At 48.5% G+C, this 15,820-nt stretch overlaps 1 protein-coding gene across 1 annotated transcript in view; it reads left to right on the top strand.

Annotated features, from left to right (window-relative positions):
• Positions 1–350: 350 nt before the first annotated feature.
• LOC134948193 (myosin-4-like) overlaps positions 351–15,820 on the top strand; it is a 32,008-nt gene continuing 16,538 nt past the window's right edge. Inside the window, exons 1-15 of the mRNA XM_063936034.1 lie at positions 351–479; positions 5,763–5,976; positions 6,074–6,217; positions 6,560–6,716; positions 6,808–6,835; positions 6,916–7,030; positions 7,376–7,468; positions 7,556–7,619; positions 13,184–13,282; positions 13,486–13,589; positions 14,443–14,581; positions 14,721–14,839; positions 14,944–15,093; positions 15,182–15,352; positions 15,430–15,736. Coding sequence (XP_063792104.1) covers positions 5,773–5,976; positions 6,074–6,217; positions 6,560–6,716; positions 6,808–6,835; positions 6,916–7,030; positions 7,376–7,468; positions 7,556–7,619; positions 13,184–13,282; positions 13,486–13,589; positions 14,443–14,581; positions 14,721–14,839; positions 14,944–15,093; positions 15,182–15,352; positions 15,430–15,736 — 1,894 coding nt within the window. The 5' untranslated portion in view covers positions 351–479; positions 5,763–5,772. The remainder of the gene's footprint in view (positions 480–5,762; positions 5,977–6,073; positions 6,218–6,559; positions 6,717–6,807; positions 6,836–6,915; positions 7,031–7,375; positions 7,469–7,555; positions 7,620–13,183; positions 13,283–13,485; positions 13,590–14,442; positions 14,582–14,720; positions 14,840–14,943; positions 15,094–15,181; positions 15,353–15,429; positions 15,737–15,820) is intronic.

Below are 15,820 nucleotides of genomic sequence, written 5' to 3' on the forward strand. Positions count from 1 at the left end.
GATAGATAGATAGATAGATAGATAGATAGATAGATAGATAGGAGAGGGATAGATAGAAGATAGATGGATATGAGATATACAGATAGAAAAATAGATAGATAGATAGATAAATAGATAGATAAAAGTTAGACAGTTAGACACAGACATGACTGACAGCCATACAGTACATATCACAGGGCGGCTGATGAATGCTGAGAATTGTGCAGTTATTTATACATATGAAGCTGTGCAGTGCTGGGGGTCTGTGGGCACCGAGTGGAGTGACACCATATTGGGAGAGGGGCTTTGCTAAGCAGCAGGAACACCTCTATATAAACCATCCAGCCATGCCCACACCAGTAGCTCCTGGTAAGTTGTGGCTCCTGGACGGTGTGACATTGGGGGTCTCTGTTCTCATACCAGCTGCTTCTCTAGTCTGACTCTCTCTTTTCCATCAAGGGGATATAGAAGATCTTTCACACCAAGAACAGCTCCGGCAGGTGAGTCTCCATATCCCCCCAACTCATTCCCATCACATGCCTGTAATACTCCGGTCCAGTCAGCAAGCGGTGCACCTTACAGCTGCCAATGGCCCGTACACTACACACTGAATGATATATTGGCCGTTCAATATCATATCGCGGCTCCATCGGCCAGTGTGTACGGGCGATGCGTCTGTGAACTCCGTCGTTCACAGACATATCGCGTCAGCCCTGCAGCACTGCCGACGGCCAATATATCTGCCGATATATTGGCGCATCGCTGTGTGTACACGCCCGCCCAGTTCATGACGTCAATCTCCGACGGATCGGGCAGTGTGTATGCATGGCACACTTCCCCATCCGCCTATTGGGGGTCATTCCGAGTTGTTCGCTCGTTATTTTTTTTCGCTACGGAGCAATTAGTCGCAAACAGCGCATGCGCAATGTTCGCAGTGCGCCTGCGCCGAGTAAATTTGCACAAAAGTTTGTTATTTTACTAACGGCCTAACAAGGTTTTTTCATTGTTCTGCTGATCGTAGTGTGATTGACAGGAAGTGTGTGTTTCTGGGCGGAAACTGACCGTTTTCTGGGAGTGTGCGAAAAACGCAGGCGTGTCAGGGAAAAACGCAGGAGTGGCTGGAGAAACGGGGGAGTGGCTGGGCGAACGCTGAGTGTGTTTGTGACGTCAAACCAGGAACGAAACTGACTGAACTGATCGCAGTGTAGGAGTAAGTCTGGAGCTACTCAGAAACTGCTAAGAAATTTCTATTCGCAATTCTGCTAATCTTTCGTTCGCAGTTCTGCTAAGCTAAGATACACTCCCAGAGGTCGGCGGCTTAGCGTGTGCAATGCTGCTAAAAGCAGCTAGCGAGCGAACAACTCGGAATGAGGGCCATAGATAGATATATCTGCAGATCAATTGAACATATAATTGTAACATATTTCCATCTACCCGTCATACAAACCTTCCACAGCACATAAATAATATGTATAATATATATATAATACAGCATAGTAAACAATAAAAAAAAAAAACAATACGCAACTTGTTTATTTAACGCAACAGCCAAAAAGCACAAGAATTGTTTCACTAGTGAGTTCACTAATGACAATCGGTGCAACTATTTTATCAGCTGACATTTAGGGTTAGTTCCTAACAACACAGACACAACGGTGGTCATTCCGAGTTGATCACTCGCTAGCAGATTTTAGCAGCATTGCACACGCTAGGCCGCCGCCCTCTGGGAGTGTATCTTAGCTTAGCAGAATTGCGAACGAAAGATTAGCAGAATTGCGAATAAATAATTCTTAGCAGTTTCTGAGTAGCTCGAGACTTACTCCTACACTGCGATCAGCTCAGCAGTTTCGTTCCTGGTTTGACGTCACAAAAATGCCCTGCGTTCGGCCAGCCACTCCCCCGTTTCTCCGGACACTCCCGCGTTTTATCCTGGCACGCCTGCGTTTTTCCGCACACTCCCAGAAAATGGTCAGTTTCCGTCCAGAAACACCCACTTCCTGTCAATCACACTCCGATCACTTCAACAATGAAAATTCTTCGTTCCGACGTGAGTAAATCTACTAAGTTTTGAGCTAAAATACTTAGCGCATGCGCACTGCGTACCATGCGCATTTTCGCATTAATCGCTCCGTTGCGAAAATCGGCAACGAGCGAACAACTCGGAATGACCCCCAATAATTCAACTTTTGCGCTAAACATTCAGGAAAAATCAGCCACAATGAATCTAAGGAGCTTACAATACCCTCAGCCCCTATATCCTGTGACTAGCACCCGCTTTCATTTGGCGTAGTCGCCATGACATGTTCCGTGCGTCTTCTGGCATTATCCAAAACATTATCAGCAACACAATTTATGATAGTATTCAGAAAACACGAACATGTTATATTATATCCACAAAGTCTATAATTAGCCGCGTCACACATTCCAGCACAACTTCCAATTCAGTAACAGATAGACACTCTGCGCATGGATTGCGCATAACGCAGCCTCATAAATGTTCCCTGGATGTAGAGGCCGGTTCTCGCCTCCGTCCTGCCGGAGGTTATCAGTGATACTTTCCCACATCAATCGTACAAGATAAATTATTATTTTTCTAGGAAATTGATATATACAGTTTATATTTATTTCAGTATGTTAATTGGATGGACTTAAAAGTGTCAAACTAACCTTCTAAATCACATTCTTTGTATTACTTGATGACACGCTCTGGAGAAACACATATAGTATAAGTATTATAGTATAATAAATATGTAATATGCAGTGTACAGTAGGGTTGGGATTGATATACCAGCAGTCAGGATGCCGGTGATCAGCAGACTGACCGTGGCATCCCGATGGTTAGAATCCCAACAGGGGCTAGGTAAGTGTACTTACCTTCCCCCAATGCCCCCTAAACCCTAAACCTCCATTTCTGCAGCCTAAACCTAACCTCCCCCTGCCGCCTAACCCTAACCCTCTCCAGGGGTGCCTACACCCCCCCACAGTCTAACCCTGACCCTCTCCAGGGGTGCCTACACCCCCCACAGTCTAACCCTGACTCTCTCCAGGGGTGCCTAAACCCCCCCCCCCCACAGTCTAACCCTGACCCTCTCCAGGGGTGCCTAAACCTAACCCCCCCTCTCCGCAGTCTAACCTGACCCTCTCCAGGGGTGCCTAACCCCCCCCCCCCCACAGTCTAACCCTGACCCTCTCCAGGGGTGCCTAAACCTAACCCCCCTCCGCAGTCTAACCCTAACCCTCTCCAGGAGTGCCTAAACCCCCCAGCAGTCTAACCCTGACCCTCTCCAGGGGTGCCTACACCCCCCCCCCCCCACACAGTCTAACCCTGACCCTCTTCAGGGGTGCCTAAACCTAACCCCCCCTCTCCGCAGTCTAACCCTGACCCTCTCCAGGGGTGCCTAACCCCCTCCCACAGTCTAACCCTGACCCTCTCCAGGGGTGCCTAAACCTAACCTACCCTCTCCGCAGTCTAACCCTGACCCTCTCCAGGGGTGCCTAACCCCCCCCCCCCAGTTCAACCCTGACCCTCTCCAGGGGTGCCTAACCCCCCCCCCCCCCCAGTTCAACCCTGACCCTCTCCAAGGGTGCCTAACCCCCTCACACAGTCTAACCCTGACCCTCTCCAGGGGTGCCTAAACCTAACCCCCCCTCTCCGCAGTCTAACCCTGACCCTCTCCAGGGGTGCCTACCCCCCCCCCACAGTCTAACCCTGACCCTCTCCAGGGGTGCCTTACCCCCCCCCCCCCAGTCTAACCCTGACCCTCTCCAGGGGTGCCTAAACCTAACCTACCCTCTCCGCAGTCTAACCTTGACCCTCTCCAGGGGTGCCTAACCTCCCCCCTCAGTCTAACCCTGACCTTCTCCAGGGGTGCCTAACCCCCTCGCACAGTCTAACCCTGACCCTCTCCAGGGGTGCCTAATCCCCCCCCCCCCCACAGTCTAACCCTGACCCTCTCCAGGGGTGCCTAATCCCCCCCCCCACAGTCTAACCCTGACCCTCTCCAGGGGTGCCTAACCCCCCCCCCCCCACAGTCTAACCCTGACCCTCTCCAGGGGTGCCTAAACCTAACCTACCCTCTCCGCAGTCTAACCCTAACCCTCTCCAGGGGTGCCTAAGCCCCCCCCCAGTTCAACCCTGACCCTCCCCAGGGGTGCCTAAACCTAACCCCCCCTCTCCGCAGTCTAACCCTGACCCTCTCCAGGGGTGCCTAACCCCCCCCCCACAGTCTAACCCTGACCCTCTCCAGGGGTGCCTAACCCCCCCCCCCCAGTCTAACCCTGACCCTCTCCAGGGGTGCCTAAACCTAACCTACCCTCTCCGCAGTCTAACCCTGACCCTCTCCAGGGGTGCCTAACCTCCCCCCTCAGTCTAACCCTGACCTTCTCCAGGGGTGCCTAACCCCCTCGCACAGTCTAACCCTGACCCTCTCCAGGGGTGCCTAATCCCCCCCCCCCCCACAGTCTAACCCTGACCCTCTCCAGGGGTGCCTAATCCCCCCCCCCACAGTCTAACCCTGACCCTCTCCAGGGGTGCCTAACCCCCCCCCCCCCCCACAGTCTAACCCTGACCCTCTCCAGGGGTGCCTAAACCTAACCTACCCTCTCCGCAGTCTAACCCTAACCCTCTCCAGGGGTGCCTAAGCCCCCCCCCCAGTTCAACCCTGACCCTCCCCAGGGGTGCCTAAACCTAACCCCCCCTCTCCGCAGTCTAACCCTGACCCTCTCCAGGGGTGCCTAACCCCCCCCCCCCCCCACAGTCTAACCCTGACCCTCTCCAGGGGTGCCTAACCCCCCCCCCCCAGTCTAACCCTGACCCTCTCCAGGGGTGCCTAAACCTAACCTACCCTCTCCGCAGTCTAACCCTGACCCTCTCCAGGGGTGCCTAACCTCCCCCCTCAGTCTAACCCTGACCTTCTCCAGGGGTGCCTAACCCCCTCGCACAGTCTAACCCTGACCCTCTCCAGGGGTGCCTAAACCTAACCCCCCCTCTCCGCAGTCTAACCCTGACCCTCTCCAGGGGTGCCTACCCCCCCCCCCCCCACAGTCTAACCCTGACCCTCTCCAGGGGTGCCTAACCCCCCCCCCACCACAGTCTAACCCTGACCCTCTCCAGGGGTGCCTAAACCTAACCTCCCTCTCCGCAGTCTAATCCTGATCCTCCCTTTACCAGAGCCTAACCCCCTTCATGGCTTACACTGTCTGCAGCCTCGGCAAACCCTCGTTCGGTACCCCATCGGTCCGGATTCCAGCTCCGGGATTGTGATCGTTGACAGGATGGCGGCGCCGGCATTCCGAGCAGTTTTGGTATTCCGACTGCCGGGATCCTGACAAAATCCCCTCCACTTTTTAATGACGCCAGGCCAACAGACAATTGACATACATGTACCTCAACAGAATAAGAATTATCTAATAGAGAACGCATATAGCATATCTACAATACAAAAGACATGGTACACTTAATAAAGTCAGTTCAAGGTTTTATCTTCTTAGCGCATTACATCATTTGCTTATTAAGGAAATGAGATAAAACAAATTTACCATGATTCTACTTAGCACCAGATTTTAGCACCAGATTTGTACCATAAGCAAGTGGCGAATCGCACTTGCTACAGCGTAATCTTCACACTTTGTCAGGTTTACCAAACATGTTATCAATGCAGTTTTAGAAGGAGTTTATCTAGACCTGTGTATGATTGGGACCACAAAATGAATGTCTTAATAATATTTATCCAGAATCTCTGTTGAAAAAATAAAAATAACCTCTTTTCTTTCATCTTGAACAGAGCCTCAGCTATGGCTAGTGATGGGGAATTGTCGGTTTTTGGGGAGGCCGCCCCCTTCTTGCGGAAATCAGAGAAGGAAAGATTGGAGGCTCAAAACAAACCGTTTGATGCCAAAAACAGTTGCTTTGTTGACGAAGTCAAGGAGCTGTATGTGAAAGGTCTCATCACGGGCCGCGATGGCGGTAAAGTCACTGTAAAGACCGACGATGGGAGGGTAAGCCATGAGATCCATCCAGTTTATAAATGACTCCTTAGCTCATCACTGGAAGCATCATGCCGGTCAACTGAGCCAATTCTCTCACTGTCTCCAGGAACTAACTGTTAAAGACAGCCAGGTGTACCCCCAAAATCCTCCCAAGTTCGATAAAATTGAAGACATGGCCATGATGACCCATCTGAATGAGGCCTCCGTGCTGTTTAACCTCAAAGAGCGTTACGCGGCCTGGATGATCTACGTAAGACTTGTTCCACCTCATTTAATACATATCATAAGAGCAATATATGGAATGTTTTTGTTTTTCTAAATGCAGTTTTTACTAGACATTTTACAGCCAGTAATAGCAAGTTTAGAAAATACTGTAGTGCTGCCAGGGGTCTTATGCATTGATAGGCGCCAGAGAGAAAGTAAAGTTTGATGTCCAACAGAATAAGTTCTCATTGCTTTGATTTTCCTTTTAAATTTCACCTTTAGGGGTGGACTCACCTGGACCTTGCAGATGCCTGCAAGTTGCAGGCTATTACGTTAACCCAGGGGTCTTCTACTTGCAGCTTTATGACATCTCTCTGATCTATTCCAGACCTACTCTGGACTGTTCTGCGTCACGGTGAACCCCTACAAGTGGCTGCCAGTGTACAACCCCATAGTGGTCGATGGGTACAGAGGGAAGAAGCGTATGGAAGCCCCACCACACATCTTCTCCATCTCTGATAATGCTTATCAGTTTATGTTAACAGGTACGGTGTCTTCCAGGCTTCTCAGTGCATCCATCAACTCATTGTTTGATGACTTACATAGGGCTTATATTTATTTTTCATTCCTCTGCAGATCGTGAAAATCAGTCCATCCTGATTACGTAAGTAAGGTTCTAGATTGGTCTGCCATAAGACTTTATAATTGTTGCAGTCTTAATGTAGCATTGCTCTCTGTCACCAGTGGTGAATCGGGAGCTGGAAAGACGGTGAACACCAAGCGTGTCATCCAGTACTTTGCAACAATTGCAGCAGTCGGGGATGCAGGGAAGAAGAAGGAGCAAGTCAACAGTTTAAAGGTGAGCTATGTGGACTTTCTACACAAGACCGTAATTAGGGGTGGGCAAGCGTTGCCGCTGTCTAGGGCACAGGGCCTATGGGGTGTCACCATTTTTAATACAGTGGTACCGCATTTGGCATGCAGGGTGCCTTAAACAGCTCTAGACTCTTAGCTAGTTCCAGGTCTTGGTGGCTCCATGCCTTACTGTATCTGCATATACAAGAGTGCACTGGAAAAATAATTGAGAGCCACACAACTTAAGTGACAACACACCAAAATAAAGTGTGTAGGAGTAAAGTGAGTAATAAACTAATTGATATCAATATCAGATCTCCTCTCAAATATGACTTTTATCGATTAACAGGGCACACTAGAAGATCAAATCATCCAGGCCAACCCCCTGCTGGAAGCCTTCGGTAATGCCAAAACCGTGAGAAATGACAACTCCTCCCGTTTTGTAAGTATACAGTTGTTGGAAAATACTTCTATGTGAACTCCGAAAAAAATACAGATTGCATTGAAACCGTCTTCCCACCATCTCTAGGGTAAATTCATCAGAATCCATTTTCGAACCACGGGAAAACTGTCTTCAGCAGATATTGAGACCTGTAAGAGTTACACATAAACGTCTTAGTCCTTTAACCAGTTTTATTTTACTTTTCTCTGACGTCCTAGTGGATGCTGGGGACTCCGTCAGGACCATGGGGATTAGCGGCTCCGCAGGAGACAGGGCACAAAAATAAAGCTTTAGGATCAGGTGGTGTGCACTGGCTCCTCCCCCTATGACCCTCCTCCAAGCCTCAGTTAGGTTTTTGTGCCCGTCCGAGCAGGGTGCAATCTAGGTGGCTCTCCTAAAGAGCTGCTTAGAAAAAGTTTTTAGGTTTTTTATTTTACAGTGAGTCCTGCTGGCAACAGGCTCACTGCAACGAGGGACTTAGGGGAGAAGAAGTGAACTCACCTGCGTGCAGGATGGATTGGCTTCTTAGGCTACTGGACACCATTAGCTCCAGAGGGATCGAACACAGGCCCAGCCATGGAGTCCGGTCCCGGAGCCGCGCCGCCGACCCCCTTGCAGATGCCGAAAAGTGAAGAGGTCCAGAAACCGGCGGCAGAAGACTTTTCAGTCTTCATGAGGTAGCGCACAGCACTGCAGCTGTGCGCCATTGTTGTCACACACTTCACACCAGCGGTCACTGAGGGTGCAGGGCGCTGTGGGGGGCGCCCTGGGCAGCAATGAAATACCTATACTGGCTAAAAGATACATCACATATAGCCCCTGGGGCTATATGGATGTATTTAACCCCTGCCAGGTCTCAGAAAAACGGGAGAAGAAGCCCGCCGAAAAGGGGGCGGGGCCTATTCTCCTCAGCACACAGCGCCATTTTCCCTCACAGAAATGCTGGTGGGAAGGCTCCCAGGCTCTCCCCTGCACTGCACTACAGAAACAGGGTTAAAACAGAGAGGGGGGGCACTTATTTGGCGATATGATTATATATATTAAGATGCTATAAGGGAAAAACACTTATATAAAGGTTGTCCCTGTATAATTATAGCGTTTTGGTGTGTGCTGGCAAACTCTCCCTCTGTCTCTCCAAAGGGCTAGTGGGGTCCTGTCCTCTATCAGAGCATTCCCTGTGTGTGTGCTGTGTGTCGGTACGTGTGTGTCGACATGTATGAGGACGATGTTGGTGAGGAGGCGGAGCAATTGCCTGTAATGGTGATGTCACTCTCTAGGGAGTCGACACCGGAATGGATGGCTTATTTAAGGAATTACGTGATAATGTCAACACGCTGCAAGGTCGGTTGATGACATGAGACGGCCGGCAAACCAATTAGTACCTGTCCAGGCGTCTCAAACACCGTCAGGGGCGTTAAAACGTCTTTTTACCTCAGTCGGTCGACACAGACACAGACACGGACACTGACTCCAGTGTCGACGGTGAAGAAACAAACGTATTTTTCTTTTAGGGCCACACGTTACTTGTTAAGGGCAATGAAGGAGGTGTTACATATTTCTGATACTACAAGTACCACAAAAAAGGGTATTTTGTGGAGTGTGAAAAAACTACCTGTAGTTTTTCCTGAATCAGATAAATTAAATGAAGTGTGTGATAATGCGTGGGTTTCCCCCGATAGAAAATTATTGGCGGTATACCCTTTCCCGCCAGAAGTTAGGGCGCGTTGGGAAACACCCTTTAGGGTGGATAAGGCGCTCACACGCTTATCAAAACAAGTGGCGGTACCGTCTCCAGATAGGGCCGCCCTCAAGGAGCCAGCTGATAGGAGGCTGGAAAATATCCTAAAAAGTATATACACACATACTGGTGTTATACTGCGACCAGCGATCGCCTCAGCCTGGATGTGCAGCGCTGGGGTGGCTTGGTCGGATTCCCTGACTGAAAATATTGATACCCTTGACAGGGACAGTATTTTATTGACTATAGAGCATTTAAAGGATGCATTTCTATATATGCGAGATGCACAGAGGGATATTTGCACTCTGGCATCAAGAGTAAGTGCGATGTCCATATCTGCCAGAAGTTGTTTATGGACACGACAGTGGTCAGGTGATGCAGATTCCAAACGGCACATGGAAGTATTGCCGTATAAAGGAGAAAAAGACAACGTCTTTTCAGCCTCAGTCCTTTCGTCCCCATAAGGGCAAGCGGTCAAAAGGCCAGTCATATCTGCCATGGGATAGAGGAAAGGGAAGAAGACTGCAGCAGGCAGCCCATTCCCAGGAACAGAAGCCCTCCACCGCTTCTGCCAAGTCCTCAGCATGACGCTGGGGCCGTACAAGCGGACTCAGGTGCGGTGGGGGGTCGTCTCAAGAGTTTCAGCACGCAGTGGGCTCACTCGCAAGTGGACCCCTGGATCCTACAAGTAGTATCCCAGGGGTACAGATTGGAAATTCGAGACGTCTCCCCCTCGCAGGTTCCTGAAGTCTGCTTTACCAACGTCTCCCTCCGACAGGGAGGCAGTAGTGGAAACAATTCACAAGCTGTATTCCCAGCAGGTGATAATCAAAGTACCCCTCCTACAACAAGGAAAGGGGTATTATTCCACACTATATTGTGGTACTGAAGCCAGACGGCTCGGTGAGACCTATTCTAAATCTGAAATATTTGAACACTTACATAAAAAGGTTCAAATCAAGATGGAGTCACTCAGAGCAGTGATAGCGAACCAGGAAAAAGGGGACTATATGGTGTCCCGGGACAGATGCTTACCTCCATGTCCCAATTTGCCCTTCTCACCAAGGGTACCTCAGGTTCGTGGTACAGAACTGTCACTATCAGTTTCAGACGCTGCCGGTTGGATTGTCCACGGCACCCCGGGTCCTTACCAAGGTAATGGCCGAAATGATGATTCTTCTTCAAAGAAAATGGACGATCTCCTGATAAGGGCAAGGTCCAGAGAACAGTTGGAGGTCGGAGTAGCACTATCTCAAGTAGTTCTACGACAGCACGGGTGGATTCTAAATATTCCAAAACCGCAGCTGTTTCCGACGACACGTCTGCTGTTCCTAGGGATGATTCTGGACACAGTCCAGAAAAAGGTGTTTCTCCCGGAGAAGAAAGCCAGGGAGTTATCCGAGCTAGTCAGGAACTTCCTAAAACCAAGAAAAGTGTCAGTGCATCATTGCACAAGGGTCCTGGGAAAAATGGTGGCTTCTTACGAAGCGATTCCATTCGGCTGATTTCACGCAAGAACTTTTCAGTGGAATCTGCTGGACAAATGGTCCGGATCGCATCTGCAGATGCATCAGCGGATAACCTTATCGCCACGGACAAGGGTGTCTCTTCTGTGGTGGTTGCAGAGTGCTCATCTGTTAGAGGGCCGCAGATTCGGCATACAGGACTGGGTCCTGGTGACCACGGATGCCAGTCTGAGAGGCTGGGGAGCGGTCATACAGGGAAGAAACTTCCAGGGAGTATGGTCAAGCCTGGAGATGTCTCTTCACATAAATATACTGGAGCTAAGAGCGATTTACAATGCTCTAAGCCTGGCAGTCGCCCATGTAAACAGACAGGGCGGCACAAGAAGCAGGAGAGCAATGGCAGAAGCTGCAAGGATTCTTCGCTGGGCGGAAGATCATGTGATAGCACTGTCAGCAGTGTTCATTCCGGGAGTGGACAACTGGGAAGCAGACTTCCTCAGCAGACACGATCTACACCCGGGAGAGTGGGGACTTCATCCAGAAGTCTTCCACATGATTGTGAACCGTTGGGAAAAACCAAAGTTGGATATGATGGCGTCTCGCCTCAACAAAAAAAAAATGGACAGGTATTGCGCCAGGTCAAGAGACCCTCAGGCAATAGCTGTGGACGCTCTGGTAACACCGTGGGTGTTCCAGTCAGTGTATGTGTTTCCTCCTCTGCCTCTCATACCAAAAGTACTGAGAATTATACGGCAAAGGGGAGTAAGAACGATACTCGTGGCTCCGGATTGGCCAAGAAGAACTTGGTACCCGGAACTTCAGGAGATGCTCACGGAAGATCCGTGGCCTCTACCTCTAAGACGGGACCTGCTTCAGCAGGGACCGTGTCTATTCCAAGACTTACCGCGGCTGCGTTTGACGGCATGGCGGTTGAACGCCGAATTCTAAGGGAAAAAGGCATTCCGGAAGAGGTCATTCCTACATTGGTAAAAGCCAGGAAGGAGGTGACTGCACAACATTATCACCGCATTTGGAGAAAATATGTTGCGTGGTGTGAGGCCAGGAAGGCCCCCACGGAGGAATTTCAATTGGGTCGATTCCTACATTTCCTGCAAACAGGATTGTCTATGGGCCTCAAATTGGGGTCCATTAAGGTTCAAATTTCGGCCCTGTCGATTTTCTTCCAGAAAGAATTGGCTTCAGTTCCTGAAGTCCAGACTTTTGTAAAAGGAGTACTACATATACAGCCCCCGGTTGTGCCCCCAGTGGCTCCGTGGGACCTTAATGTAGTTTTGGATTTTCTCAAATCCCATTGGTTTGAGCCACTCAAATCGGTGGATTTGAAATATCTTACATGGAAAGTAACCATGCTACTGGCCCTGGCTTCAGCCAGGAGAGTGTCAGAATTGGCGGCTTTATCGTATAAAAGCCCATATCTGATTTTCCATTCGGACAGGGCAGAACTGCGGACGCGTCCTCAGTTTCTGCCTAAGGTGGTGTCAGCGTTTCACCTGAACCAGCCTATTGTGGTGCCTGCGGCTACTAGCGATTTGGAGGATTCCAAGTTGCTGGACGTTGTCAGGGCATTGAAAATATATATTTCAAGGACGGCTGGAGTCAGAAAATCTGACTCGCTGTTTATACTGTATGCACCCAACAAGCTGGGTGCTCCTGCTTCTAAGCAGACGATTGCTCGTTGGATTTGTAGCACAATTCAACTTGCACATTCTGTGGCAGGCCTGCCACAGCCTAAATCTGTCAAGGCCCATTCCACAAGGAAGGTGGGCTCATCCTGGGCGGCTGCCCGAGGGGTCTCGGCATTACAACTCTGCCGAGCAGCTACGTGGTCGGGGGAGAACACATTTGTAAAATTCTACAAATTTGATACCCTGGCTAAAGAGGACCTGGAGTTCTCTCATTCGGTGCTGCAGAGTCATCCGCACTCTCCCGCCCGTTTGGGAGCTTTGGTATAATCCCCATGGTCCTGACGGAGTCCCCAGCATCCACTAGGACGTCAGAGAAAATAAGATTTTACTTACCAATAAATCTATTTCTCGTAGTCCGTAGTGGATGCTGGGCGCCCATCCCAAGTGCGGATTGTCTGCAATACTTGTACATAGTTATTGTTACAAAAAAATCGGGTTGTTATTGTTGTGAGCCGTCTGTTCAGAGGCTCCTACGTTTGTCATACTGTTAACTGGGTTCAGATCACAAGTTGTACGGTGTGATTGGTGTGGCTGGTATGAGTCTTACCCGGGATTCAAAATCCTTCCTTATTGTGTACGCTCGTCCGGGCACAGTATCCCAACTGAGGCTTGGAGGAGGGTCATAGGGGGAGGAGCCAGTGCACACCACCTGATCCTAAAGCTTTATTTTTGTGCCCTGTCTCCTGCGGAGCCGCTAATCCCCATGGTCCTGACGGAGTCCCCAGCATCCACTACGGACTACGAGAAATAGATTTATCGGTAAGTAAAATCTTATTTTATAATATGTAATATTTTCTTATTACAGACTTGCTGGAAAAATCCAGAGTAACCTTCCAGCTTTCGGCTGAGAGAAGCTACCACATCTTCTACCAGATCTTGACCAACAAGAAGCCAGAACTTATTGGTAAGTCCTAGTCTACTAGTTTCTCTGACGTGGAATAAGGATAACCAGAAGTTTGGTTTACTTTAGACAAGATTACAGTTTGCAGGGTGCTCAGATGTCCTAAAATAATGGGAATAATGTTCTTGGCCAGGTTGCTGCAGAACACTGGGGTCTTTAAAGTCTGTAGAGTTTACAGTTTTTCTTAATAATCTCTCTGCTTCTAGAAAATCTTCTCCTCACTACCAATCCATATGACTACTCCACCATCAGCATGGGAGAGATTTCTGTCAAGAGTATTGATGATGAGGAGGAATTGATGGCTACAGATGTACGTAAGATAAAGTTACATATAGTTACATAGTTACATAGTATCTGAGGGTTGAAAAAAGACAATTTGTCCATCGAGTTCAACCTATTTGTGATCTCCTGAGCAGGGTTATTTGGTCTAAAGTTTTGACTGATGATGATGTCAGCTGTTGCGTTGTACCCTTTTTATGTAGTATCTATAGTGCGTGACTATGCACCATAACCCTGGATATGCTTATCCATTAGGAAGTTATCTAACCCATTCTTAAAGGTGTTGACTGAGTCCGCCATTACAACTACCTCAGGCAGGGAGTTCCACACATGTGTTGTCCTTACCGTGAAAAAGCCTTTGCGCCGTGAAGTGCGGAATCTCCTCTCCTCTAACCTAAGCGGGTGTCCCCGAGTCCTCTGTGTTGATCTAACCAAAAACAGGTCCCGCGCCAGCTCTGTGTATTGTCCCCTTATATATTTGTAGATGTTGATCATGTCCCCTCTCAGTCTCCTCTTTTCCAGTGTAAACATGCCTAACCTTGCAAGCCTTTCCTCGTATTCCAGCGTCTCCATGCCCTTAATTAGTTTGGTCGCCCTACTCTCAACCTTTTCAAGCTCCATGATATCCTTTTTGTAGTATGGTGCCCAGAATTCCTTTTCCAGTACAGAATCCCCTAATTTTACCCCATTTAATATGTAGTTGTTATTTTTGTTCTTGCTACCACAGTGCATTACCTTACACTTGTCTGTATTGAAGCACATTCTCCATTTGGCTGCCAATGTTTCTAATTTAACTAAGTCATTCTGAAGAGACTCAGCAAGTTGTTTTCTTCAGAAAATGACCTGTATGGTGAGAGGAAGGTAACCCATTTATGTATTTTCAGAGTGCTATTGACATCCTGGGATTTACACCAGAGGAAAAGATGGGTATCTACAAGATGACGGGAGCTGTAATGCACCATGGCAATATGAAATTCAAGCAAAAGCAGCGTGAGGAACAGGCTGAGCCCGACGGCACAGAAGGTAAATAGAGTTAATGTTTCATACTTGAATCTAAGTCCAAAAATTTCACAAATGCATGCAATCAAAAAGGCAGAATATAGGGCTATACGATTATTCTAGACAAGTCCTGGTATATGATGTTGATTCACTCATTTTACAGTTGCTGATAAAATTGGCTACTTGATGGGTCTGAACCCGGCAGACCTGTTGAAGGCTCTGTGCTACCCCAGGGTCAAGGTTGGGAATGAATATGTCACCAAGGGACAAACTGTGCAACAGGTGATATATATTTGACAAAAATAATAAAATACATGAAAAAGCAAAGCAAGGACAAAGACATAAAAGTGCCATGAACATCAAGGATAAGTGTTCTCTTTCTTTAGGTGTATAACGCCATTGGTGCGATCAGTAAGTCTGTTTTTGAAAAGTTGTTCTTGTGGATGGTCACCCGTATCAACCAACAGTTGGACACCAAACAACCAAGACAATACTTCATTGGCGTGCTGGATATTGCTGGGTTTGAGATCTTCGATGTGAGTGGACACCGTATATCAGACACAACTGGTGGTGTTTGAGTAATGTGCATGATTGTCTAAACTCTGATCATATTGTCTTCTTCAGTACAACAGTCTGGAACAGCTTTGCATTAACTTCACCAATGAGAAGCTGCAGCAGTTCTTCAACCACCACATGTTTGTCCTGGAACAAGAGGAGTATAAGAAGGAAGGAATTGATTGGGAGTTCATTGATTTCGGCATGGACCTGGCCGCCTGCATTGAGCTTATTGAGAAGGTGAGCAGCACTTATCCATATTCTATGATTGCAAGCACAAAAATCCTTGATTCATGACTATTCACTTGTACTTATAGCCAATGGGCATCTTCTCCATCCTGGAAGAAGAGTGCATGTTCCCCAAAGCTACTGACACTTCCTTCAAGAACAAGCTCTACGACCAACATCTGGGCAAGTGCAAGAACTTCGAGAAGCCAAAGCCTGGCAAAGGAAAGGCTGAAGCTCATTTCGCCCTGGTGCACTATGCTGGCACTGTGGATTACAACATCACTGGCTGGCTGGACAAGAATAAGGACCCACTGAATGAGACTGTCATTGGGCTCTACCAGAAGTCTCCAGTGAAGCTCTTGGCCTTCCTGTACTCTTCCTATGCTGCAACCGATGGTAAGGGGTCTACTAAAATGCATCTAACATTTTACAGTTACTACATATTTCATGCAGTTAATTGACATATTGAAATCTTCTTTT

This window comes from Pseudophryne corroboree, chromosome 8 (genome assembly GCF_028390025.1).
Source record: "Pseudophryne corroboree isolate aPseCor3 chromosome 8, aPseCor3.hap2, whole genome shotgun sequence".
In the NCBI taxonomy this organism is placed as follows: Eukaryota; Metazoa; Chordata; class Amphibia; order Anura; family Myobatrachidae; genus Pseudophryne; species Pseudophryne corroboree.